Source organism: Hydractinia symbiolongicarpus, chromosome 1, assembly GCF_029227915.1.
Source record: "Hydractinia symbiolongicarpus strain clone_291-10 chromosome 1, HSymV2.1, whole genome shotgun sequence".
Taxonomy (NCBI): domain Eukaryota; kingdom Metazoa; phylum Cnidaria; class Hydrozoa; order Anthoathecata; family Hydractiniidae; genus Hydractinia; species Hydractinia symbiolongicarpus.
This window is the reverse complement of record NC_079875.1, coordinates 28,384,260-28,409,738: the sequence shown is the minus strand read 5'-3', so window position 1 is coordinate 28,409,738 and position 25,479 is coordinate 28,384,260. Positions and strand designations below refer to the sequence as shown.

Genomic DNA, 25,479 nt, shown 5'->3' with positions numbered 1-25,479 from the left:
ATGGGTAATTAATTTTTATTATTCCCTTAAGCACGTGTCTACTGAAATGAAAAACATATTGTTTTTATTTATTCCCGCTTGAATGGAATTAACAATAAAACGTTTTGACGAAAAAAACAATAAATTTTATGGTTTCGTTTACTATTTCGCTGTTTTTTTTTATTTGGTATCTGTAGTGGATTTTTCCACGGGACTAAATACTAGTAGATACATAATACACACAATCAGACTTTCCCTTCACCGTGTCAAATCCAATTACTTTCCCAACCGGTGAAATATAATGATCCTTTTGTTCAATATATCTATTTAAGGATGCTCCATTTGTAAATTTTAAAAGTGGTCTTTTAAACGGGCTATCACTTTCTAAATACATTTTCGTCTCATAATCTAAAAAAAAAAATTTTCAGATATATTTTGTGTAATATTAGTATATTTAACATTATCAACAAATTGCACAAATTTAGAATGAAATTCCATGTGACTTTTTCTTACATGTCTTCTAAAACGTTTTTTCATTTTTGAACTTGCTAACGCAACCTATAATCTCACATTTCACAGAAAAGTTTGAATCTATTGAGTGAAAGTTCTATAAATACTTGATAAGCCAGCTATAGCTATTCACATTCAAATTGACAATAAAACTTCATTTCTAAAAATCTATCCAAAAACCTTCTTTCTTGAAAAAGTTTAGCGATGCTAGCAGTAGAGCACAAAGAAATAGTTTCTTTTGTTTATTCCGCGCGCTTTATTTTAATTGGCTTAAACGAGTTCTTTTGGTTTTCTTTTATTTTTCTCTTCTTTTCTCAACTTCAATACATTTTTAATGTCTAAATAATATTATCCTAAAACTGTTTGAATGTTTTAATATAATAGGTCTATTCTGGAGCTGGGTTTTTTGTACCCAAACATTCTCTGTAAAGTTTCTATACAGGAGAATTCAGCCATGTGACGGCAAAATATCAAACTCAAAGGACAGCCACAGCTACGGGTTATTCAAGTTTTAACGTGTTTTTATCTTATATTTAATGTAATCATGGGATTTTGCCGTGTTTGTAAGCAAATGATCAAAAATTGCTGTATGAAGGATCATATACAGGAACACAAAGATGCTGTTTCTAAAAGTTGTGACCAATGTCAACAAAAATTTCGTGGAAATTATGAACTAAAACAACACGTCTTGACATCTCATGAGGATTTTAGATACAGTTGTAAACAATGTGACAAAAAATATCGCAGTAAAAGCGGCTTGGGTATGCACATAAAAATGGAACATTCGCCTGTTAATATTATAAAACCTGTAACTAACTCAGTTGAACTTCTTCAACTCAGTGCAAACTTGAATGTCCCTGTATACTTGCGATACATGCGAGAGAACATTTAAATGGAAGCATAATTTGTTACGACACAAAATACGGATAATACATTTCAACAGCAATATACACGCATATAACTTTTTTGTATAATTTTGTGTGATAATATAATTTTATAATCATCTATGGTAATGTTTGTTTGCATTGGTCTGGAAAGCATCCTGCAAAAAGGAAGTTTCTGTCTTGACAAAAATCTTAAAGGAACAAAACCTCTATGATTTAACCCTAAAACTTAACACGATAAAAATGTACTCATGCAACACTTTCACCTGAGAGAATTGAAAACTATATGTTTGCCCTATATTTCTCTCTAAAAATGTGGGTTGCAATAATGTTTTGACTTACCTCAACATGAGCCACATTACTTTATTCGTACTACATTGTAGGTGTAAAAAATCGTGCGTAGCTAACTTCCACGCCATAGCGATATGAACGTATTTCCTGTGTGTATATAAGTGGTATATTTCGCGCATAAACACAAAAATTAGTACGCGCAAAAAGAAGTACAAATAATATACTCATTGTCTCCTCGTAATTTAGCTGAAAGTCTGGAAACATGTCCGACAACTAAAAAAGGCAGCACCATGTCCAGATTCTTAATAAACATGCAACGATTATTTAACGCACAAAAATCATTGAACGCACAACACTCATTGAACGCACGACAATCATTGAACGCACGACAATCATTAAACGCACGACAATCATTGAACGCACACCAACCATTGAACGCACAACAATCATTGAACGCACAACAATCATTGAACACACGACAATCATTGAACGCACAACAATCATTGAACGCACAACAATCATTGAACCCGCACAACAATCATTGAACCCGCACAACAATCATTGAACCCGCAGAACTGTGTGCCTGCCAATTGCATGACACTCGTTTAAAGTTCATTTGCTACAAAAGTTTTTGGATTAAAAGATTGACTCTCTAAAAGGAGTCACGCTAAAGCTCGTATTTTAAGGATTCTTTTAGGGGGTCAATTTGACTCTATTAGACAGAGTCATTATGAAAAATTGGGAATTTATTATATTATGATGAATATATGGGAGTCACTTTGGCTCTTCCAGGGATTCATGCATTAATGATGACCTTGAGAGTGTCACTTTGACACTGCTAAAATTCTCAGTGTAGATTGTGCCCATCAAAATGCTCTGATGAATTTTAATCCATGGTGAGCACTTACTACAGGTAAAAAAAATGCCGTACATCCACATAATAGCCTTAAGAAAAGAACTGTAGTGCAACTTCAGTTAAGTAGAAACACCCGCCTGACGTTAACATAAGTCCAAGCGCTTAGTATATACAGGTATATCGTGTCGCCCATCTGTAAAGGCATAATACCCATTTTTATAAACTACCTTAACCTTCGTTAAAATAAACAGTAAACAGCCTGTTGTTACCATACGCAGCTAAAGCAATCACTCAGCATTTTATTTTGTGGAAAAGTTTTTGTAACATTTAAAAATAAAAACACAGATTATAACCTATTTTAACCCTCTTAAATCAAAAATAATCCTGCAACACTTTATGGGAAAAGTTCCCGTAAAACATCAAAAATTAATTATGACGTCGGACGGACGTAACACATTTTCCAAAAAAATTATTGAAACTTTTGGTAAATAAAAAACAGTGGAAACAGCCCGTTATTACCCTGTCCAGCTAAAAATCAAATAGCAGTTTATGTTTATTTTGCAAACAAGTTTTTATGACACCTCTTGTAATAATACAGAGACTGTGTCTGCTTGTAACAGCCAAAGTGGATTTTGTCACTTTCCTTTGATGTTGCCGAAAAACTTATGTCTAATAAGTTAAAATTACACTACTTTAACGTTAATATTCTATACTAAATTACTGAAACCATTACAGCGCACCTACAACTTTAAGGCTAAATAACTTGGAAACGAGGTGGTGACATTAATGATGTTTCACCGCGTGGGTAACCAGGGACCACCTAGGACCAATTTGGGTAAGTTTCCCAAACATGGGTCTCCAAATCCGTTTCGGAATGGACGGCTTGATGACGTCATCAATAAATCTTTAAACCTTAATATCTCTGCAACCATTTGTCAAAGATACATGGTCATATACATTTTCTTGATCAGCGTTTCGAGATCTATAAGATGAAGGCAACGGGTATACAAATTTGGAAAGAAACTTTTTTTGTTGTTTTATTAGGGACTTTGCTGACGTTAGCAAGATTTTTAAACCCTTGTATCTCATTAAACATTCATCAAAAGCACGTGATTACATACATTTTCTTGATTAGCCCTTTAAGCTTTACACAATAGAGGCAACGTAAAAACCAGGTTCTAATTTTTTTTGCAGATGGTTTGCTGATGTCATTAAAATTTAAATGACGCTTCCTTTTTATTATTATCTTGCCTCAGTGGATTTTTCCACGGGTACTATTGACTAGTTAGGATATAAAGCTCTTATTCCAAACCGAACAAAAAATTGAAAAGAATAGCAATTACTTAGGCTAGCTTGGGAGCTAGCTAGAGCTGGAGTTAAGCTTGATATTCCACATTGCTGTAAATTCATGTCAGGTGACAGAAACAGAGATTATTAGCACATTATTTCTATACATATCAGGAAATTAAATACGAAATAATGAATATATTTGAAGATTTTCAAAACATGTTGACGGTTGTACGAGAACCGCTTTTCAAAATTTAAAAAGCCTCAGTAATAACAAATGTTGATGTTGAAAAAATTTCCCGATATATATATATTGAAATAATTTTCGCTTCTGTAACCTTATCCGCACTGGTGTATATGCTCACCGGCAGGGTTAAAAAAGTTTATTTCCAGATATGCGTCAATATATATAGCTAGCTAGGTACAATCGTCCACGAAAATATGGCTCTCCATTTCCTTAAAAACTACCTTCTGGTGGCTAAGCAACATAAACAATTACTCATGACATACCTTTATATAAACATTGATCATGAGTGAGAACGGAACGTACTATATGCAAAATAATATACGCTTTTACTGACTTTGCTAAATTTTTTGTTTCTTGATCTTTGGTACAAATTACCAAACACAACAAATTATGGACGGTTTTAGCTAGAACCAGCTATGTGATAGGGCATTCCTACGGTGTAGAATTATCTCTCTCACTATGTAGTATATGTAAACTGGCTAGCTGCAGCTAGAAAATCTGTCTGAAAGAATGTTTCTAATAGCAAGCTATTTTGCTAATTTTATGCCAACTAAAATAGCTAATTTTATGCTAGATACATTGGTAGTTTTACCCCAACTAAGTAGTTAATTTTATGCTAGTCTTGTAGCTAGTTTTGTGCTAACCATGGGTACTGTTTGCTCTTTTTTATGCTAGCTAGCTAAATGCTATCTAAGTTCTACTATTATTCTATCTAGCTTTAGGTGTGACTGAGAATAACGTCTTCGTTGTTCATCTTAGGTAAAATATTAAAATCAATGTCTACAAATAAATGGAAAATTTAACGGCATAATTTTCTACGGCATACCGATTTTTAAAATTAAGTTTAGTAAAAAGACATTTGTAAATTTTAAATTTTAAATAATGTGTTACTGTTAAGGTGAGAGAGTATTCTCAGTCTGTGCCTTGTAGAAATGCTACATCCTACTCCGCTGTTCTTACTTAGTAGACATGGAAAGATGGTCCATTTCCGTCACACTTAATAATAAAATTTTTATAGAAACTTTAGTAATAGTGAAATGTCTCTATGTCTCACAGAACACGGGTCCTTATAAGCACGAAAACATTTTCTAATTGCCAAACAGAAAAATTTATTTTTAGAACAAAAAAAACATTTTATTATTATTTTTTTTAATTTAGCCGTCTTTTTATACGAGGGTATACTGTCGGTATGGGACGTTTGCCGGGATGACTTATCCCGCTTTAATATGAAAAAAGTGTCCTGCTTTTTTTCTTTCAGTTGTAATGTTCAGAGGTTATCTCGTGTATTCCGCAAAGGTGTGTTTACGGGACAAGACGGGACGAGATTGTTCCGGGACAAATATTTTCTATATAAACACAATTAATTGTTAGTACAACTATTGATGGGGGTGGAATTCCAGCAAACCATCCATACCAGTATTCGTCTTACGTCTCAAATAAACGGCTCTTTAGCAGTCAAATCTTTGTTGATCTAATTTATATTAAAAACTATTTTTTATCCACAAAAGTTCTGAATACAGAAGCATTATTAAAAAATGTTTTGTTTCGTTTATAGTGTAATCACAACCGAAGAGCAACAAATTCGTGTTTTAAAAAAGGAAGTAATATTTTTACTGCAATCAATTAATTAAAGCACGTAGACTTTTTTGTAAACATCGTTGTGTTACGTTATAGAAAATATGCAAAATGGCGCGAAATTGTAGAAATACCTGGTATATAAAGTGGCTATGCAAAATGGCAATGGTGAGTGAAAAAAGTTTGTTAGTAAATTTGTTAGTAAATACGCTTTATTAATCCGTGCTCTACTCATTTTTAGAAAAAAACATGCGTAAATTGTGTTTGTCTTTTAATCTTTAAAATGATAAAAGTAAGAACGAATATGTTTTGTGTTTAACACGCTTTTCCGCCCTGTTATTTCTATTTGTTTTTCCTGTTTTTTATAAAAAAAAATTTAATAAAAAAAGGCGTTTAATTAGATTTTATGGGAAAAAAACAAAGCATTAAGATATTAAAGAAAAACTACTTTGTTCATCACCGCAGCCGCAGATGAACCCACTACACTATGTGCGGCAATATATTAGTGATGAACTCAAGATATTTTATTTGGATAATGTGTATACATAGGTGAATATTTATCATGATAAATATTCACTTATGCATTAAGATACTATTTGGAATCAGAAATATAAAACACACTAGGTAACACCCTTGGTTGTTAATGTATTGATAATGGAATAACTGACTTGCTGGACATAGCTGAGAAAAACAAAGAAAATGGTGACTTAGAAAATGCAATAAATTCGAATCTAATGATCACAAACATCAAAATGAAAAGGTTTCAATTTTTATTAAACTTTTTCCATCAAAATCTACTCTGTTATGTACGACCGTTATCAGTTCTTCAAAGATTCGTATTTACTTGTTTAGATGATTTTAACAAAAAGAATAATGATGACAACAAAAATTTCCGATAGAGAGTTTGTTCAAGGGTGGTATGAAATGTTTTTATAATTTTATGTATGCTTTTTATAAAGCAAAGTAAAAAAGCGAAGTGCAGCAGGCGTGTTTATAGTAGACATTGTGTATTTTGTTCAGACAAGATAAGTAACTAAGATTTCATAACTTGTCCTGCGCGATATAATAAAGACAAAATGTGATCAACAATTAAAACCAAAATACCATGGGCTTTTTTATTCTTGGAAAAAAAGGTAAATTTTACTAGAATACGATTTCAAACAAAACTGGTCTAAAATAGCAATAAAAATAGAGTCATTAAATACATATTAATCGTATATCATAGAGAGAATAGCATATCCTTTTTCATTATGAAGTAGTAAATGAGAACGTCTCTGGTTGTCTTCACTGAAGTTACACATACTCAATGTAAAGTGGAATTGTTACATAAAGTAATTTTGTTTTGCGTTTAACTAAAAATTTTTGGAGAGCTAAATGCAATTTTTTCCAATTCAAATCAACGATAGAGAAGTGCCAGAATTTTTAAGCACTTCACGCATAAGTGTTTTGCAAGGGGACAGTTCTTTGTTTTAAGTGGAATCTGCGTAGCGTTTTAAATTTGAAAAAAGTGATTTTGCATAAAGCACGGGGATTAAAAAATTATGTAAAAATAAAAGTTTGTAAATTACGTATTCACTTACCAACTTACCTGAAGTAGTACACAATACTCAATGTAGAGTGGAATTGTGGCGTAAAGCCATTATGTTTTTTGCGTTTCATTAAAAATTGCACTGTCTGTCATGCAAAACTTTATACAGTTTTTGCAATACAAAAAAAATTCTTGCAAAATATTAGGTATATAAGTACTTTGGCAAATGTTTGCTGATTCAGCAAAACTTGCAAAGCCTTATATCTTAACTGCTCGTCAAAAGCATGTGATTCTATGCATTTTTTGCATCAGCATTTCAAGCTCTACATATTACATTACATTAATTTCTGCAGGTGCTAAAAACCTACAGTAATGAATAAACGACAAGTTTGGTCCAGGCCTGGTGTATACTTTTTTCGGTTCACTCGGGCGAAAAAAATGGTATACAAAATGTAGATAGTTTGTGAAATGCAGTCTGCACGTCTTGGTTTTGTTTCAATCACACAAATCTTCTTCCGTTAGAAAGATTGGTTTCCTGTTCATGGATGCTTCACTTTTTTAAAAAAGTTTTTAAGGTGAGAAAAAATTACTGTAAAATGTGAAAATGTGCTGTTTCTTTTGGTGATTGTCGAAAGAAAGTGTTTTTGCTTCTGGGAGAAAAAAGTGAATGTGTTTAAAAGATACATGTATTATTTTAAAAGTGAAGGTATTAATCCAAGGCTGTCTATTTTTGTCTCAAACCAAATTAATATTACTATAATAATTCTTTATTGAATGAAAGTTCTACTTACGGTTCTCTGCTTTTGAACATTTTCTTTTGACTGAAGTTAAACTGATTTTTTTGGAACTTTTATATTTACGAAATTAGTAAATTTTGTTTGTTTATTAATTAACTAGTTATTAATCATAACATAAGCGAATGTGTCCACATAACATACAACTTGCGTTTATAACATATTAGAAAATATAGATTTTATAGATATGCTTAAGCTTCGAGAACAGCGTCCATGAACTGGAATAATCGATAATCTGATAGTTGTTGGAGGTGTGTCTTTTTTCAGTGAAGAGCGTAGCGAAAATTTCATAAATATCAAGAATGAAAAAATATACTTGGTTAGTTCATTAATGTAACCACTGTAGAAATGGTGATACCGCCACCTGATACACAGCCACTCTTCAGTCTTAACACAAATCTTTTCTCCGTTTACCGTCAAATATTGCTTCGAATAGGATTTTGATTCTAGTCTACCGTCTACAAAGTAATGAATATCTTTAGGTTATTTTCACAGAATGAAAGGTGTAAACAAGACATCGCGTTGGAAATTCTGGCCTTTCGCACTCGATAATAAATACATTTTGTTTACTTGTTGTAGCTTCCCGTTAGGCAAGCTGTCGATAAGTTCTGTGGAAAAATACGCCAACAAAGACACTTTAATACATCATATTATTTTTTAGATATTTGTCTACCGGTTACATTTATTGTGTAGAGCTAGACCGCTGATCAAAATAAGCATGTGCGTTTGACAAACGGTTAAGAAAATATTAGGGTTTAAAAACTTTTCTCACGTCCGAAAAACTTCGCTAATACCAACACATTTTTGCAGATGCTGGACTCAACCCGTCCGTTTCAAAACGGGTGGGTTGACAAAACTTGAAGAAATTGGTCCGATTAAGTTACCCATTCGGGAGAGACGTGAGGTGCCTCAACTTTTTTTGGCATTAAAATAAGCAGAAGAATTTAGAGCCATAAACTGTTCCACACTAGCTACGGCAAAAAATATAGAACCTGAGACGAAATTGTTGACCCTAAAGTACAATTATCCTGTATCAATACGAAAAATCGCAAATATATGAGACAGTGTCTCTTTTAAATGCCTCATTTATCAATTTCAGGGCTAAAATTTATAGCACCTGAGACGAGATTGTCGACCGTAAATGACATTTATCTTGTATCAATACGAAAAATAGCAAATATATGAGACAGTCGTCTCTTTTAAATGCCTCATTTATCAATTTTAGGGCTAAAATATATAGCACCTGAGACGAGATTGTCGACCGTAAATGACATTTATCTTGTATCAATACGAAAAATCGCAAATATATGAGACAGTCGTCTCTTTTAAATGCCTCGTTTATGAATTCTACGACTAAAATATATAGAACCTGAGACTGTTGCGTCATCCACTGCTTTTTTGAGCCTGTTAATATTTTAGATAAAGACAGAAATGATATGGACAAGGAAGTAGATTTAGCTACAGAATATGCGATCGCATTTAAGAGACGTATGTTGAACATTAATGAATTTGTAGTTAAAGAGAAACAAGAAACCGCGTCCGTTATCAACACATCGAGTACAAGTCAATACATTGTCAAACTTTCAAGATTAGAAATTAAACCCTTTCTCGGGCAACTTACGGACAGTCTCCAATTATTTCGGGTAAAACACGGGTATACCGCGTTTTATCATAATCGTCTACCGCGTTTTGCTATCTGACGTGCTTTTTGTCGTTTCAAGTTTGTGAAGAAGACAAGAAGGTGCCGCCATTTTTGTGTTTTTGTGTTGACAGAAATGGTTGGTTGTACCATACATTTGGCTGTTAAGGTATTTGTGATCACGCAGTAAAAACAAGGTTTGTAATATTATTTATTCTATATATTTGAAATTTTCTATATTCTATTTGCCTATAGCTACCTGTCAAAATTATATATATAGTAGCTATAGCAAAAGCTAGCTATATATTTCTGGAAGTGTTTACCTAAACTTTGTAACTGTCAGAGCTATACATAGCCTTTCTGGCTGTTATATACATAGATATATACATAGATAGATATATACAATATAAAAACAGTTAGTCAAGAAATTAAACTGTTTATGTAGTTCTTAGATCACTGCAGATTACTTAGCTAAATAGTTGTGGGTGCAAATCCTACCTCTGTACGAAAGAGTAGCTTAATTAGAAAAGCAGTTTAGCTAGTATTCTCTTGATTTAGGGTGCAGATATATAACCCACATAATGGATTGTAAAAATGGACCTTTTTAAGACTGTTAGCTAGCTAGCTATTTCTTCTAAGTTTTGCACAATACAAGATTATTGCGTATTAAGCCCGTCAAAGCAACAACAAATACTTTGATATCTTTTTAAAGGTATTAATTTCCTTCTCGTGTTGTTCTTGTTTTTTCGTTTGTGCAAAATGATGATCCACAATAATATAAAAATACATTTCCCATACGAAACGTATCAGAAAAAAAGTTTTGTATATATATATATATCAAATGTTTTTATTTTAGCTAGCTCTGGCTAATTTGTTGAAAAATATGCTTCTTAAAATTTAAAAGCGCATATTGATCCTTTTGCTGAAAAACTAAATATTTGTCCATTGTTCAAGAATTTTTTTGGCGTGGTAATTTAATTTATATTTCTCCATGTAAATTTTATTTGATTTAAGCTCTTCTGTATTCGGCATCTTAAAATTTTTTGCTATGAAGTCTTTTTCCCAATCTTTCGTAGCTTTTTCTGCTTCATGCTGAACAGCCATCACTTTTTCACGAAAATGAATGATAAATGCTCTACATTTTTTTCTTGAATGTTCACTTTTAGTCAGCTTATATGACATATGATGACGGTCGAAGTCCTTCAATTTATCTGAATAGCCAAGAACATACATTATGTTCTTGCATACACCTGATTCAAGAATTGGGTTTTGGTCAGCTTTCGTCTGTCTGTCTCTACAGATCTTTTCCAACTTACTATTTTCTGCAGTTTTTTTAGGATTAGTAACTGAGTCAGCTATGCAAGGTTGTTGTTCCAATGTAATTGTGTTTGATGTTTCTTTCTTAAAATGAACAGCTTGGTCAACTTCTAAATCCAATAAGGAAGGTTGCTGTTCTAATGTGATATCTATCTCCATTTCTATCTCTTCATTATTATCATGTGATATATACGCATTATCATATTCTGCATTATCATCATCAGCCATCAGTTTGATATTACTTGTTATGTTTGCTTTTGGATTTGTAACGCCAGTCTGAGAGTAAGAAAGAGTTCATATGAGCTAAGAAGCAGGCTAGGTATCTGTAGAATTAAAGATAGATGTTGTCCAGATATAAGTAGATTAAGTTGGTTAGGACACTTGCAAGAATGAAGGAGGATAATTGGGTAAGAAAGTGTAGAGATAGACTTGATACAGAGGAATTTGAGTTGGGGGCTATTAATATACCCATCCTACAGACAGTAAGCCAAGAATGACGTATTACTTACTTCTTCAAGTGCCTTGCATTCTATTAAATCTCCATTTTCGTCGAAAGTATTTATCTTTGTGATTGGCAATTCAATACCACGATCAACGCATTTCTTCCAACAAGCTTCTACATCTTTTGCTACTGATTGCAGGTTGTCTTGTTTGAAATTTGTCATCAAAGGCCCTTCAACTCTGAAATCATCATCCTCTTTTCCATCATGAAATATGATAATATCATTTTCTCTATGCCACCAAACACCATTACCATAGAGCAAAAAATCTGCAATTCTTTCCAAGTGTGCCTGATATTTCCGTAGAGGTAAGTTAATGTTAAAACAACTTCTTTTCTCATCTGAAAATTCAAAAAAGTTTATTTCGAAACAAAATGACAATCATACACTTTTTATCACATGTTAAAATTTTAAACAAAATTAGAAAGATTAATGTTTGAATATCAAACCAGACTTTTTATTAAGTCAAGCACTTCAAAATATATTTAATTATCACATAGAACAGCCTTTCTGTTTCAGTTTATTCCATGACGACAGAACATTGCCTACGTAAAATGACATTTTCCTGTTTTGCGTTGGCAAACTCGTGTTCGACATTTGCAATTTATATTTGTTTTGCGGCCAAATGCTGCAGTACACAAATAACAGTTAAATATTTGCCAATGTGAATTGAAAACTTTTGTTTTCATGTGGACATTCGTCTCAGCAATTTCTGAATGCCAACATGAATTAGAAAGCCAGTAGAAACAGATATTTTAGACTTACCAAGTACACTCTCTGAAAATTTCGATATTTTAGATGTGTTAGTTGATTTTCTAGAACATTCTTTGGCAATAAATTTCTGTTCAGCTTGAATACGGATGATGCTATTATCACGTATGGATTCTAAGGATCTGGCTGATGTTCTCAAACTTATTTGATTAATTTTGCTGAATAGCTGTTCTTCATTCTCTGTGTGTAAGGAGCTTGGTGAGATAATTCTCGATACTTCTGCTAAATGTGTTGTCAAGCCATGATAATAAATGCCATAAAGCTTTTGTGTAGACATTGACTTTAAATTATGCCCAAACAGATCTTGGCACAACATGGCATGCTGGAAACTAATATTATGTAATGATCAGACCATAGTATGAAGTATCTTGTCAAAGCACCTTTTGGATTTCTCATAATCCCCAAACTTTGATGTTCTTCAAAAATCTTTCTGCGAATGTCACTCAGTGGTATACAACGACCAGATACTGTGAATTCTTCATTGAAAATCACTCCATTCTTTATCACAGCTTTTTTATATTTTTTTGGCTCAACCAAAGATCCTAATAGAATATCTCCAGATTCAATCTTCTTCAGTATCTCCTCTTTTATTTTTTCAAATGTAGGGGGCATAGGAACCGACACTCCACTTCCATCTGTAAAAAATGAAATGTTCTCAATATCTCTCTTTCTGAACAAGGAATGTTAAGTTGATTGTACAAACGCTACGATATATACATCCTCTTTTTGTATAATACATATTTCTAAAAGTATTGTGAAGATGCAATGTGTTTTAGGTAAACATTGTTCTACACACAGAAATCTACTGTAACACTTGAAAGAATTTAAGAATCTTTTGCTATAAATTATACAGATTTGATGACAAGACACAATGTTGGAAGCGTACATTATATATCAATTCTTCTTTTTTTTAGGTACTCACCTGGAAACTTTTCATATTTTCGACGATATTTGCATGGGTTAACAAAATTGTTTGCAAATTTTGATAAATCAACACCGTTATCTTCGAGAAATTCCTTAACAACTGTATTTCCAGTAGTTCCAGGTATATGATATTTTCGGGCCAAGTCAGAGTAATTTATCTGCAAGAGGAAATAAATCGATGTGTCACACAAGTTATTTTTTTGTTCAAAATTGGACAATGATATAAATGGCAATGTGTTCAACACAAATGTTAACAGATACATGAAGATATACCTTACTACCAACATCCATTCCTAACACTTCTTCAAGTAGAGCATGACGATCGAAATTTAATTTGTTTGGATCTGGACTATGTCGTTTTTTCTTGATTGGTGTGTCATCTACGTCTTGATTTTGTTGTAATTTTGTCCGCCCTATGGTTAGAAACAACTCCTTAATATATTTTGTTTAAAATAATTTTTACAGTTTTTAGTTTAGTCAATAATGATTTGCGAGACTGAATTCTACGAACCTAAGGTTTTATTTATTTTTGCTATTTTTTTTGCATTTATTCACACAGCAACTTATTTTCATAACATAGTTTTAATTATTTCTGCGTGTTAATTTCGTGGGGTTATATACTTCATCATGATATATGTTGATTGCTTATTTTTTCATTTTAATATTTGTTTATATATATATATATGCGTGTATATAATTATTTATAAATTTATATTCAAAAAATGCAACAATAAAATAATACCATTCAAGAAAAACCAGTGCCTGTAGGTGAATGGAGATACAGTACAGGTGAAAGATTAAAATTAAAAAATATATATAGCTATACCTATCATTCTTTTAATTGAATTTTCTTTACTTTCAAAGTATTGAATCGATCTTGATTTTTTGTAGGAAGCTTTTGATTGTCTGATGCCAAAGATTGTGTCTGTTGCTTTATTTTCACCAAAACATTTTTTTTCCAAGGATTTTTTTATTATTTTATTCCGTTCTCTAAGCTCTTTCTTTTTATCAGACTTGGACTTCACTTGAGCAATATTAGCTGATTTGACCTTTGTGAGAACCTTTGTGAATGGAGTGTCATATATACTGTCCCATTTTGAGTTGATACTATTAAGTACAGATTCTGCCGTTGTTTTCATATATGACATGTCAGTCTTTGTTTGAGGAATTGTCAAATTTATGGTGATTGGATGAACTGGTGTTGTGTTGATACTGTTTGGAGTAGTAATCGTTGATATGTTGTTATATGTTACATTTACAGGTGTGGACGTATTATTTGTTGTAGTTGGAGTTTTATTATTCGTACTATTTACAGTGTTTGATATATCTGTCAATGGTTTTTTAACATTGTTGATTTTTTTTGTTCTGTGTGATGTTGAAACAGGAAATGTATTTTTATTTTTTTCTAATAAACTGCATGCTTGACATGCATGTATAGTATGCCTAATCTTCTCATTATCTTTGAGTTTCTTCCAATTGTCTTGAGAAAAATCATCTAGGTATTTTTCCCTTACTTTACCGTTCCACTTTTTTTTTCTCACAAACGCAGTAAGTTCCTTGGACTTTCTGTCAAAATGATTTTTCGTTATGGATACATCAGGAAACATCGCCATAAAATTTGAAAAACGCAAGTCACAGTGATGATGACTTATATTTTTCATCCCATTCAATACTTCAGCACGCATAAAAGCGCATTCAAAAACGTTTGCCATGATATTCGTTATTCGTTCTTACTTTATTCCACAAAAAAAATTTCCCGCTGAAGCTACCATATTTATGTTTTTCTTTTCCCGCAGTTTTTGCGCGTCTTTTAATATAACGGGAAAAAAATCCGACACCGTAGTAAAAATGACGTCAAAGTACTGAAAATGACGAAAAATCAAAGAAAACGTCGTGTTTTACAGTTCGCACCACTTAGGGGTATGTGGCGTCATCGGATATTTTTTTAATCCACAGATAATATGTCGACGACTTAAAAAAAAGCCGTTTATAGTTGATCGCGTATTTATTTATATGGGTTTTACCGAATTAAAAAGGTGAATAAAATCACGAAAGCGAGGCTATATCGACTTAAATACAACTAAAAAATTTTAAACAGCTTTTTTTCAAAAATCGATCCTTCACCTGAACGAATAAAAAAAACCAGGATGTTTTATTATCAGTCAGGTTGGTGCGCTTAGTAAAACCACGTTTTGGAGACTGTCCGTAAGTTGCCCGAGTTCACGGACAGCCATAAAACTGGCAGTGTTTTATTGATAACTTTGAGTGTGCCGTCGACAGGAATGAGGATTTATCCGATGTACAGAAGATGACTTACTTAAAAAATCTTGTCAAAGAAAGTGCAGCCGCTGTTAATGCTGGCAGTAAATTATCGAACGAAAATTATCAAACCGCCCTAAAATTGTTAAAAGAAAGTTACGAAAATACACAAATGTTGGTATCTTCTCACATGAAAAGTTTGTTAGCCTGGCAGTGAGCGGGATTCGATCCGCGGTCCCCAGAACTGGGAGCCGCAGACGAACCCCCTACACTACGTGCGGCAATATGTTAGTGATGAACTCAGATAGTTTATCCGGATGGTATGTATACATAGGTGAATATTTATCATTGCACATTCGTATTTCATTCTCAACAGAGAGCATTCTCTTTTGAGTGTGTTAGTGATGAACAAAGTAGTTCTTCTACAATATGACTTACACGCATTATACTCGCCCGTCATGATCAGAGGTCTGATCGGGGTGAAGCATTCTCTGTTGAGAATGAAATACGGATGTGCAATGATAAATATTCACCTATGTATACATACCATCCAGATAAACTATCTGAGTTCATCACTAACATATTGCCGCACGTAGTGTAGTGTGTTCGTCTGCGGCTCCCAGTTCTGGGGACCGCGGATCGAATCCCGCTCACTGCCAGGCAGTGTGTTAGTGATGAACAAAGTAGTTCTTCTACAATATATCAAAAAGTTTTGTTATCACATGTTTTCAAAGTTCAAGCCGACCTTGTTGCCACTAAAGATCAATTAAAAGCCGACTTCGAGAAGGCGTTGCCTACGATCAAAGAAGATGACGTAAACGATTTTACTACAAAGGATTGAGAAGTGTATTATTTGTAACGCTAACTCACACCGGTGCGAAGTTTCGTTGCCATTCAAGGAAAATCACCATCCGTTACAAGATAATTTTAACTATTGTTTTGAATAATTTAAAACACTGGGAAATAAATTTAAAAACAATGGGACGCTTTTTTTAAACGGTTACCATAGTATTATTAAAGAACAATTGCAGGAGGGCGTTGTCGAGAAAGTTGTTGATCCATGCGAACATGAGTTGAAGGAGAAACATTATCTTCCCCATCGACCAGTAGTGACAACAACAAAAATTTGTATGGTTTTTGACGCCACTAGTAGAGCTAACGGACCCGCTCTCAACGATTGTTTGCATCCTGGCCCTTCGTTAACCGAAGCGTTACAAGATGTTCTCTTACGCTACTGTTTACATAAAATAGCATTCATAGCAGATATTGAAAAGGCATTCTTGCAAATATTTCTTACTCCTGAACACAAAGATTACGGTCGATTTATATGGTATGTCAATATTGATAATTTGGATGCGTTGAATTTAACAAATGAACCCGTCGCATCGTATCGTATATGTCGTGTTTTATTTGGAGTAACTTCGTCTCCATTCCTCCTGGCAGCTACCTTAATCAAACACATTCACACATACAACCATACCGATCCTGAGTTTGTCGGTAAAATCCTAAATTCTTTGCATGTCGACGATCTTGATTCAGAAGCTAATAATGTCACCGAAGCGTTTAAATTTTTTAAGAAATGGTGAACAAGATTATCAGAAGCATCCTTTCATTTACAAAAGTTTTAGTCTAATTCCCGTGAATTGGAGGATATAGTATCGAATGTGTTTCCATCAAATACGAGGTCAAAATCGCGTACCAAAGTATTGAGTGTTGCATGGGACAAAAAGAAGGACAATACAGTATTTAACCTTAAACATTTATTGCATCTAACGAAGCCGACAACAACCAAAAGAAAGGTGCTCAGTTTCATCGCATCGATATATGACCCGTTAGGTTTAATTATCTTATTTGTTATGAAGTTGAAGGTTTTGTTTCAGAACGTTTGTATAGCTGTTACTGACGACATCGAGAGTTGTAGTGAGATTGTTTTTCCACGGTGGTATGGTGACCATGTTAATGCTGATCATGTAGAATTACACGCTTTTTGTGACGCCAGTCTAAAGGGGTTTGGATGTTGTGTATATATTCGTTTTGTTGATGCAGTTGGGAATGCACAAGTCTCGTTGGTTACATCACAATTACGTGTAGCACCGATATCGAAATGTACAATCCCCAGGTTAGAGCTTCAATCTGCTGTAATGTTGTCGAAATTAATCAATCAGGTCACAAAAACACTTTCGTCAGTATTTTATATCGATTCCGTTTATTTATGGAGCGGCTCCACAATCATGTTGTCAGGGATAAGAAGTAACAAGCGTTTGACGTCATAGCTACTAAGCTTTTTAAAGACAAACAAATAAAGGAGTGTCTTATCTACGATGAAGAGCTTCTGAAATCAAATACGAACTATGGCAACAAAAGAGGTCTATTATTCCACTGTTTAATTAAATATTTTTATTACTGGACAAGCACTGACGTGTCATTTGTAGTTTCAGTATTGTAAAAGATATTTTTGAAAACACAAGTTAGAAGAAAAAGTTTTGTATATATCTTATGACCTAAAATATTAAATAACTTTAAACGTTTACTATATACTTGGTTTGGAAATTCATTGTTTTACAGAAAGGCATATATTGCATTTGCTTCATATAAAGGCTGTTTGATGATAAGTGTAGCATTGTAGAAAGGAAACATAACGCCGAAAAATTTCAATCTAAAAAGTACTCGATTGATTGTGCTGTGAGTAAAACATTATTTCAGCTTAATATCTAAGTTTTTACTGTTTGTTGATTATGCTGAATCTTGGCGGAGTATACTTTTTGATTCATAATCTCGATTTTTTATTTCTTTTTTCATACATAATATTTTGAATAACTTTATTGGAGTGATATGAAACAGAATCTATGGAATTATCTTTACTTTAACACCTTTTTCGCAATTTCTTACTTTTTTAACTCTGACATATATGATAATTATTTTACAGAAAGCCATATATTGCATTTGCTGTAATAAAGGCTATAACAACTTTTTGCAAAATCTCCCCCTTTTTCTCTGACATATATGATAATTTCTGCTTGGTTGGAGTTGGAGTTCTTGACATTGACATTTTGCGTGGCATGTTTTTATCACCTTTGCTGATATTGAAAGATTGTGTGCTTCATATGGATTTTTTATCGCTTTACTAGTAGTTTTTTTTCATGCCACGTAAGCATTTTTCAGTGGAAAGCTGTTCACTCATAAATATACTAAACAATCTCACTTATCTGGAATTAAAAATGTGCTTGAATTTTAATTTTTAGAAGTATTTTCAAGTTTCTGTAATAAAATGGCTTTATCAAAAGTTGAGCTTGCTGCGTTGTTGGAATGCAAGATTTGTTTAGACACCTATCATGAGCCTAAACAACTGAACTGCGGGCACACTTATTGTCAAGGTTGTCTAGATGGTATTTTATTATTTATGGAAGATGGGAGTGCTGAACTGTCTTGTCCAGTGAGGTGTACTAAAAAGACAACAATTACTCACGAACAAACAACATCCTCATTAATGAAAGTGTTTACATTAACTGGCATTCTGGACAAAGTGTAAGTTAATCCTATGTACATAATACTGAACACGCTCAATACTACTTAGTACTTCTCTCAGTAATTGTCAGAATGTTTAATTTAGACAAACGCGCATGGAAATAACACAGACATAATTTTGTGAAAAAGTTTTTAGTTTCAAACATTTCAGTTACCTATACACAAATGTGGTTTGTATGTGAACAAAAAAATACAATTACAATTCTAAAAGCTCTTCATAAAAGAATAATAAACATAGGGAAATTATATTTTAAAGCAGAAATTTTATACCAAATATTCATATCGTGAGTACAAAGTGTTCAAAAAATAAGAAAAAAGTAACAAAAATAGCAGCTCATGGTCGTCATAAAAATTGTATAGCATATGTCAAGAAAGTCACTATAATGGATAAAAGGATATATAATTTAGTTACATAGAATGTTTTTGTAAAAAAATTGATATTACTTTGTTCATAGCTCCCCTGGTGAAAAAGTTAATTCTTTATGTCAGCAAAGTAAAGACTGCAACCAGATGATCAGCTATTCCTGTACAAAATGCAGTTTAAAGATCTGTGAAAAATGTCAAAACCTTCATTCTTGTTCCAACAAATCATATATCAATGTCATTTTCAATCAAAAACTGCAAGAACTCCAACCATTGTGTAAGCAACATGACTCGCTTGCAAAGTTTGCCTGTATTGATTGTGAAAATTTGTTAACATGTGTTTATTGCAAACACCGACAACATAAGAATCACAGAATTAAATCGATAGATGATTTTGGCCTGGAAGCCAAAAAGTGGTTTCAGTCGTTTATTACATCATTCAATGAAACAAAAGTGGTGTTGGAAAAGTTAACAAGAAAATACAGTGACGCTCTAACAAATTTGGAGAAAGAAAGGAAAGTATTTGTTCAAAAATTAAAAGAAAGAAAGTTAAAGCGACTAGACGAATTTCTCAAAATATTAAATAAAGAAGAAGAAGATCTATTGCGGATATTCGATGAGAAATCTGAAGTTTTTAAAGCAAAATTGACTAATGATGGTTTTGTCGACAATAAGAAAGTACAAGAATTTACAGATTACGTTCAAGCTTTTAATTTAAAATCTCATTTTGAGTTAATTACTGAAAAAATGGAAATTGAACGACAACTTCGCAGGCTATCCTCGTTTCCAAGAACTATCCCAACATTCAATTCACACCTTCATCAAATGAACAAAGCAGATATTTCGTCAAATCCGTTGGGCGAAATGAAAATTTCAATTGATGACGTCACGACTGTTGATGTAGATCCCAATGAATGTTCGGTTTATAGAAACTTGATTGATGAAGTTGAAACCCAACCCAACTTCTCCCAATTAACAACTGATTTAATGAACTTAGTAGAAAGTCTGAAAAGTGAGTTTTTCATTTTTAATAATTAAAATTTAATTATTTAATTTTTAACATAAATTGTGTGAATTTTAAAAAAATTTTATTGTATTTTATAGAGTACGAGAAACCAATTGTAAATCCTCGTTCTGGAAAACAAGAACAGAAGTAGGTATATTTTAAATCCTCGGAGAGCTATGTATTACTTGTCATTGTCATCTTCACTACTCATCACCATATTGATCAGAATCAGACTTTGTTGTCACTGAACTGTTTTAAATGATTGATATATCATTACAACTTCTTCAATATTGTCACATACAATTAAAATGTTTGTACAGCCTGTTTGTTAAATTTTTGTACAGATTGATAAAGATTAGGAATTGTAACAATGTAATTGAACAGTGTTTTTATTTAGAGATGTAAAGCCAAAAGGTTTCCAGTTTGCTAAGAAGAGTTACTCTTTCGAAGGTATGATCAACTTTGAAAGTATTTTCTTGTTGCTGTGTACTGTGCATAGTACTGTTCTATTCTGTACACTAGGCTTTGGAAAAAACTTTCTCACCAAAACTTAAATTATTTTAAGATAAAACTGATATGCTGAAAGAGATTTTAGGCGAAAAAGACTGGGGCTAGTTCTCTTGAATTACGCAGAAATTTGACTATTTGTAGTTGTTTGATGATTAACAGTACTTTCAAACCCATTTGTAATCACTTGTAGTTTGCCGTAATACTATTATTCCAATTTCCACCACTCATAGCGAAATCCATATTCTTGTTTTTTCACTCTTTCCCACGCGCTTCATCAATATTCCTACTCGCTAACCCAATCAAAGTCAGTTTTTGTACTTCCGTTTTTATCCTTAAGAACTAATCGTATCACTCATGACTTAAAAAATTAAAAATAAATTAAAAACTATTTGAGAATCCACATAAAACTCCCGCACTGGATAACTCTTACTAATGATAATTTGTCACTAAACAATCCCCCTGCCCTTCTAGACAATGACTCCTGGCTAATTTCTACTGAATACATGCCCTACGAAGCCACTATAATTTTATAAGAACAGGAGCATTTTCTTTCTGGCAAATACGAATAACAAAAGAACAACTTTAGGTTCAAATCGTTGTTTCTAAAACTAAGGACAACCTGATTTTCATCGTCAAGTAAGAACAATCCAGCATAGAAAATCTCTTGACCCTGAATAACTTTCTCCCAGAACTTTTTTTCTTTAATAATTGTTCCCTGGATAACCTAAAATTTAAGATCTAATATTTTGACAAATTAAGATCTCGTGTACTTCTTTGCTTGAAACAGCATAATGATGTTCTTTTTATTCACAAAAATATATGTAATATATAACGCGGAGTTTAGGAGGTAAAGTAAAGGAAGCTTTTTTTGCGATGTTTAATAAGTCTTTCTTCAATTTTATTATGTGCAAGAACCAACGTTGTGATTGACGAATTACAGTGTAATTGTGATTTGTTAGACTGATACTTGAGTAGAAGTTTCTAGTGAAACAAAGTTAACAATAATTAGTCAGATTTTGGTGAAAAAAGAACTGTGAATAGCTTTTCAAGAATACTTTGACATCTTTAAAAAATTTGAAATTTGTGATAGGGTACATACGCCATTTTTAGCACATAAAAAAATAATGCACTAAAGATGGCGTAGGTCAAAATGTTTCTTCTTTAATTATGTGATTTTTCTTTTTTAGTCTAAAATTTGTAACTCGCACTTGATCTGTTAAACTGGCAGTTTGAAATTTGTACACTGTTAGTTTGCACCTAATCAAAATCGAGGATAAAAATTAACAGCGTTTTTCTTCTTTCAGAGGACTGTAAATAAAAGTAATGCGTGCAAAAAATGGAAACATTGAACCAAAATGTCACGTGACCCCAGCCAATAGCGTAGTCCTGCTGAATAGGTTATGCTGCGAAAACATTATTTTAAATAGAAAAAAAAAATAAAAATAAAAAATAAAAAAAAATAAAAACTTCGTCTCCAGAGAATTTATAATGAGAATATAACAGAATATCAAACACGCACTTTAAATTTTTACAGTGAGTCGACTCGCAACTTGTTTGAATCGGTATCAACAATATGATAACTTTAGTTTTTATTCACGAAAAAATAACATAAGCCAAATAAACTTATTAACAATTATGTTCTTAAAGTTTTAATTTTTAGACAATTGACTATATAAATGTTCTTAAAACTTCAGAGGCTAGAAATAGAGATTCCTATTTAAATTTTAGTGTGCCGACTGCGAACTTCGGTCCTATTTCATTTAATGCAAATTTATTTCATCAGTCAGAAATGTGAGAATGAAAGTATTCCATGGCAATAATTTTTATTTAAAGTTTACACCCTTTGTTCCTTATTATAACCACATAATTTGTGTTTTTAGAACTTAAAAAGATTATTGAAATTGGTGATGTCAAGACATTTCAATCAATTCTTATTGATCATCCAAATATCGTTAAAATAAGAAGTGGTTGTAATAAAACAACACTGTTGATGGAAGCTGTATGGTACAATAAACCATCAATAGTGAAATGTTTGATTGATGCTGGTAGCGATGTGTATGCTGTGAATAAATGTAAATCGAATGCATATCACTACAGTGCAAGTTATGGTCGTCATGATGTTTTGAATGTTTTAATTAATCATGACGTCACAAATATTAACAATTTAAACAGTCACAATTACACACCATTACATTTTGCATCTCGTAATGGTGATATTGAATGTGTGAAGTTGTTGTTGTCTATACCACACATCGATGTCAATATACGAAACATTCACAATAACACACCATTACATTTTGCATCTCGTGGTGGTCATATTGAATGTGTGAAGTTGTTGTTGTCTATACCACACATCGATGTCAATATACGAAACAAATGGAACAAAACTGCTTATGATGTTGCTTGTAATAACTCTATCAAACGTTTATTACAAGAACATTAGAAAAATTAAGAAAATTTTCTGACAATTATATTTTTCAATTTACCTAAGCAAATTATTAAAAGCATATATCGTCTTTTTTATTAGAACTATAGGTTATAGTAGAATAGGTTTCTTATTTATTTCATAAATTTACGTTAACAAATTTCAAAACATGACTTCTTAAGAAGAAGAAGGTATAATTCATCAAATTTAGTTGACTAACAGAAGTAAGTAAGAGAATTTGTTTTAAGACACACCTCTGGCTCTTTCTGGACTTATCATCAAAATCTTTTTTTTTTAATCAAGAACGTAAGAAGCACTAAACAAGTTTTCTTGACTTGTATATATCGCAAATATATGATACTCGTCACTTTATAATACCTCGTTTATCAATTCCACGGCTAAAATATATAGAACCTGGGACGATTTTTTGACCTTAAAGTACAATTATCCTGTATCAATACGAAAAATCGCATATATATGAGACACTCGGCACTTAGAAATGCCTTGTTTACCAACTCCACGTTAAAGACATAAGATCCTGAGACGAAGTTGTTGACCCTAAAGTACAATTATCCTGTATCAATACAAAAAATTGCAAATGTATGAAAAACTCGTCTCTATTAAATCCCCCGTTTGTCAATTTTACGGCTAAAATATATCGAACCTGAATCGAGATTGTTGAACCTAAAGTACAATTACCCTGCATCAATACGAAATATCGCAAATATATGAAACACTCGTCTCTTTTAAATGCCGCGTTTATCAGTTTTACGGGAAAGATATATAGAACCTAGACTAAAATATATGAAAACTGAGACGAGGTTGTCGTCCCTAAATGAAAATTATCTTGTATCAACACGAAAAATCGCAAATATATAAAACTCGTCTCTTTTAAATGATTCGTTTGTCAATTTTACGACTAAAATATATAGAACCTGAGACGAAGTTGTCGACCCTAAAGGACAATTATCCTGTATCAATACGAAAAATCGCAAATACATGATACTCGTCACTTTGAAATGCCTCGTTTATCAATTTTACGCGAAAAATATATAGAACCTGAGACGAAGTTGTCTACCCTAAAGGACAATTATCCTGTATCAATACGAAAAATTGCAAATATATAACACTCGTCTCTTTTAAATGCCTCGTTTGTGAACTTTACGACTAAAATATAAGGAACGTGAGAGGAGGTTGAGGTCCCTAAATGAAAATTATCTTGTATCAATACGAAAAATTGCAAATATATGACACTCGTCGCTCCTAAATGCCTCGTTTTTTAATTTTACGACTAAAATATATAGAACCCAAGACGAGGTTGTCGTCCCTAAATGACAATTATCTTGATCAATACGAAAAATCGCAAATACATGGCACACTTTGAAATGCCCTGTTTATCAATTTAACGACTAAAATATATAGAAACTGAGACGAGGTTGTCGTCCCTAAATGACAATTATCTTGTATCAATACGAAAAATGGCGAATAAATAACACTCGTCTCTTTTAAATGCCTCGTTTATCAATTCCACGGATAAATAAAAGAACCTGAGACAAAGTTGGTGACTGTAATTGACATTTATCTTGTATCAATACGAAAAATTGCAAATATATAAAACTCCTCTCTTATAAATGCCTCGTTTATGAATTTTACGACTAAAATATATGGAACCTGAGACGAGGTTGTCGTCCCTAAATGGCAATTATCTTGGTCAATACGAAAAATCGCAAATACATGGCACACTTTGAAATGCCCTGTTTATCAATTTAACGACTAAAATATATAGAAAGTGAGACGAGGTTGTCGTCCCTAGATGACAATCATCTTGTATCAATACGAAAAATGGCGAATATATAACACTCGTCTCTTTTAATTGCCTCGTTTGTCAATTTTACGACTAAAATATATAGAACCTGAGACGAGGTTGTCGTCCCTAAATGACAATTATCTTGTATCAATACAAAAAATCGCAAATACATGATACCCATCACTTTGAAATGCCGCGTTTATCAATCTTACGACCAAAATATATAGAACCTAAGGCGTTGTTGACCCTAAAGTACAATTATCTTGATCAATACGAAAAATCGCAAATACATGGCACATTTCAAATGTCTCCTTTATCAATTTTACGGCTAAAATATATAGAAACTGAGACGAGGTTGTCGACCCTAAATGACAATTATCCTGTATCAATACGAAACACTGCAAATATATAACACTCGTCACTTTGAAATGCCTCGTTTATCAATTTTACGGCTAAAATATATAGAACCTGAGACGAGGTTG

At 32.6% G+C, this 25,479-nt stretch overlaps 3 protein-coding genes across 3 annotated transcripts; 2 read left to right on the top strand and 1 right to left on the bottom strand.

The window, feature by feature from the left end:
* The first annotated feature begins 1,033 nt into the window (after nt 1-1,033).
* On the top strand, nt 1,034-1,381 carry LOC130629434 (zinc finger protein 561-like). The gene has a single exon (XM_057442624.1). The coding sequence runs from the start codon at nt 1,034-1,036 to the stop codon at nt 1,379-1,381; it is 348 nt and encodes a 115-aa protein (XP_057298607.1).
* An 8,275-nt stretch (nt 1,382-9,656) lies between these two features.
* LOC130648979 (uncharacterized) lies at nt 9,657-12,516 on the bottom strand. The gene is made up of 3 exons (XM_057455149.1): nt 12,173-12,516; nt 11,417-11,748; nt 9,657-11,183 (listed from the first exon to the last, which is right to left on the bottom strand). The coding sequence occupies exons 1-3, from the start codon at nt 12,492-12,494 to the stop codon at nt 10,521-10,523; spliced, it is 1,317 nt and encodes a 438-aa protein (XP_057311132.1). The 5' UTR covers nt 12,495-12,516; the 3' UTR covers nt 9,657-10,520.
* Nucleotides 12,517-17,637: 5,121 nt separating this feature from the next.
* Nucleotides 17,638-23,613, top strand: LOC130648973 (putative ankyrin repeat protein RBE_0319). Its single transcript, XM_057455140.1, has 6 exons — nt 17,638-18,043; nt 18,604-18,886; nt 19,342-20,261; nt 20,354-20,402; nt 20,653-20,705; nt 22,646-23,613. The coding sequence occupies exons 2-6, from the start codon at nt 18,630-18,632 to the stop codon at nt 23,206-23,208; spliced, it is 1,842 nt and encodes a 613-aa protein (XP_057311123.1). The 5' UTR covers nt 17,638-18,043; nt 18,604-18,629; the 3' UTR covers nt 23,209-23,613.
* Nucleotides 23,614-25,479: the final 1,866 nt, after the last annotated feature.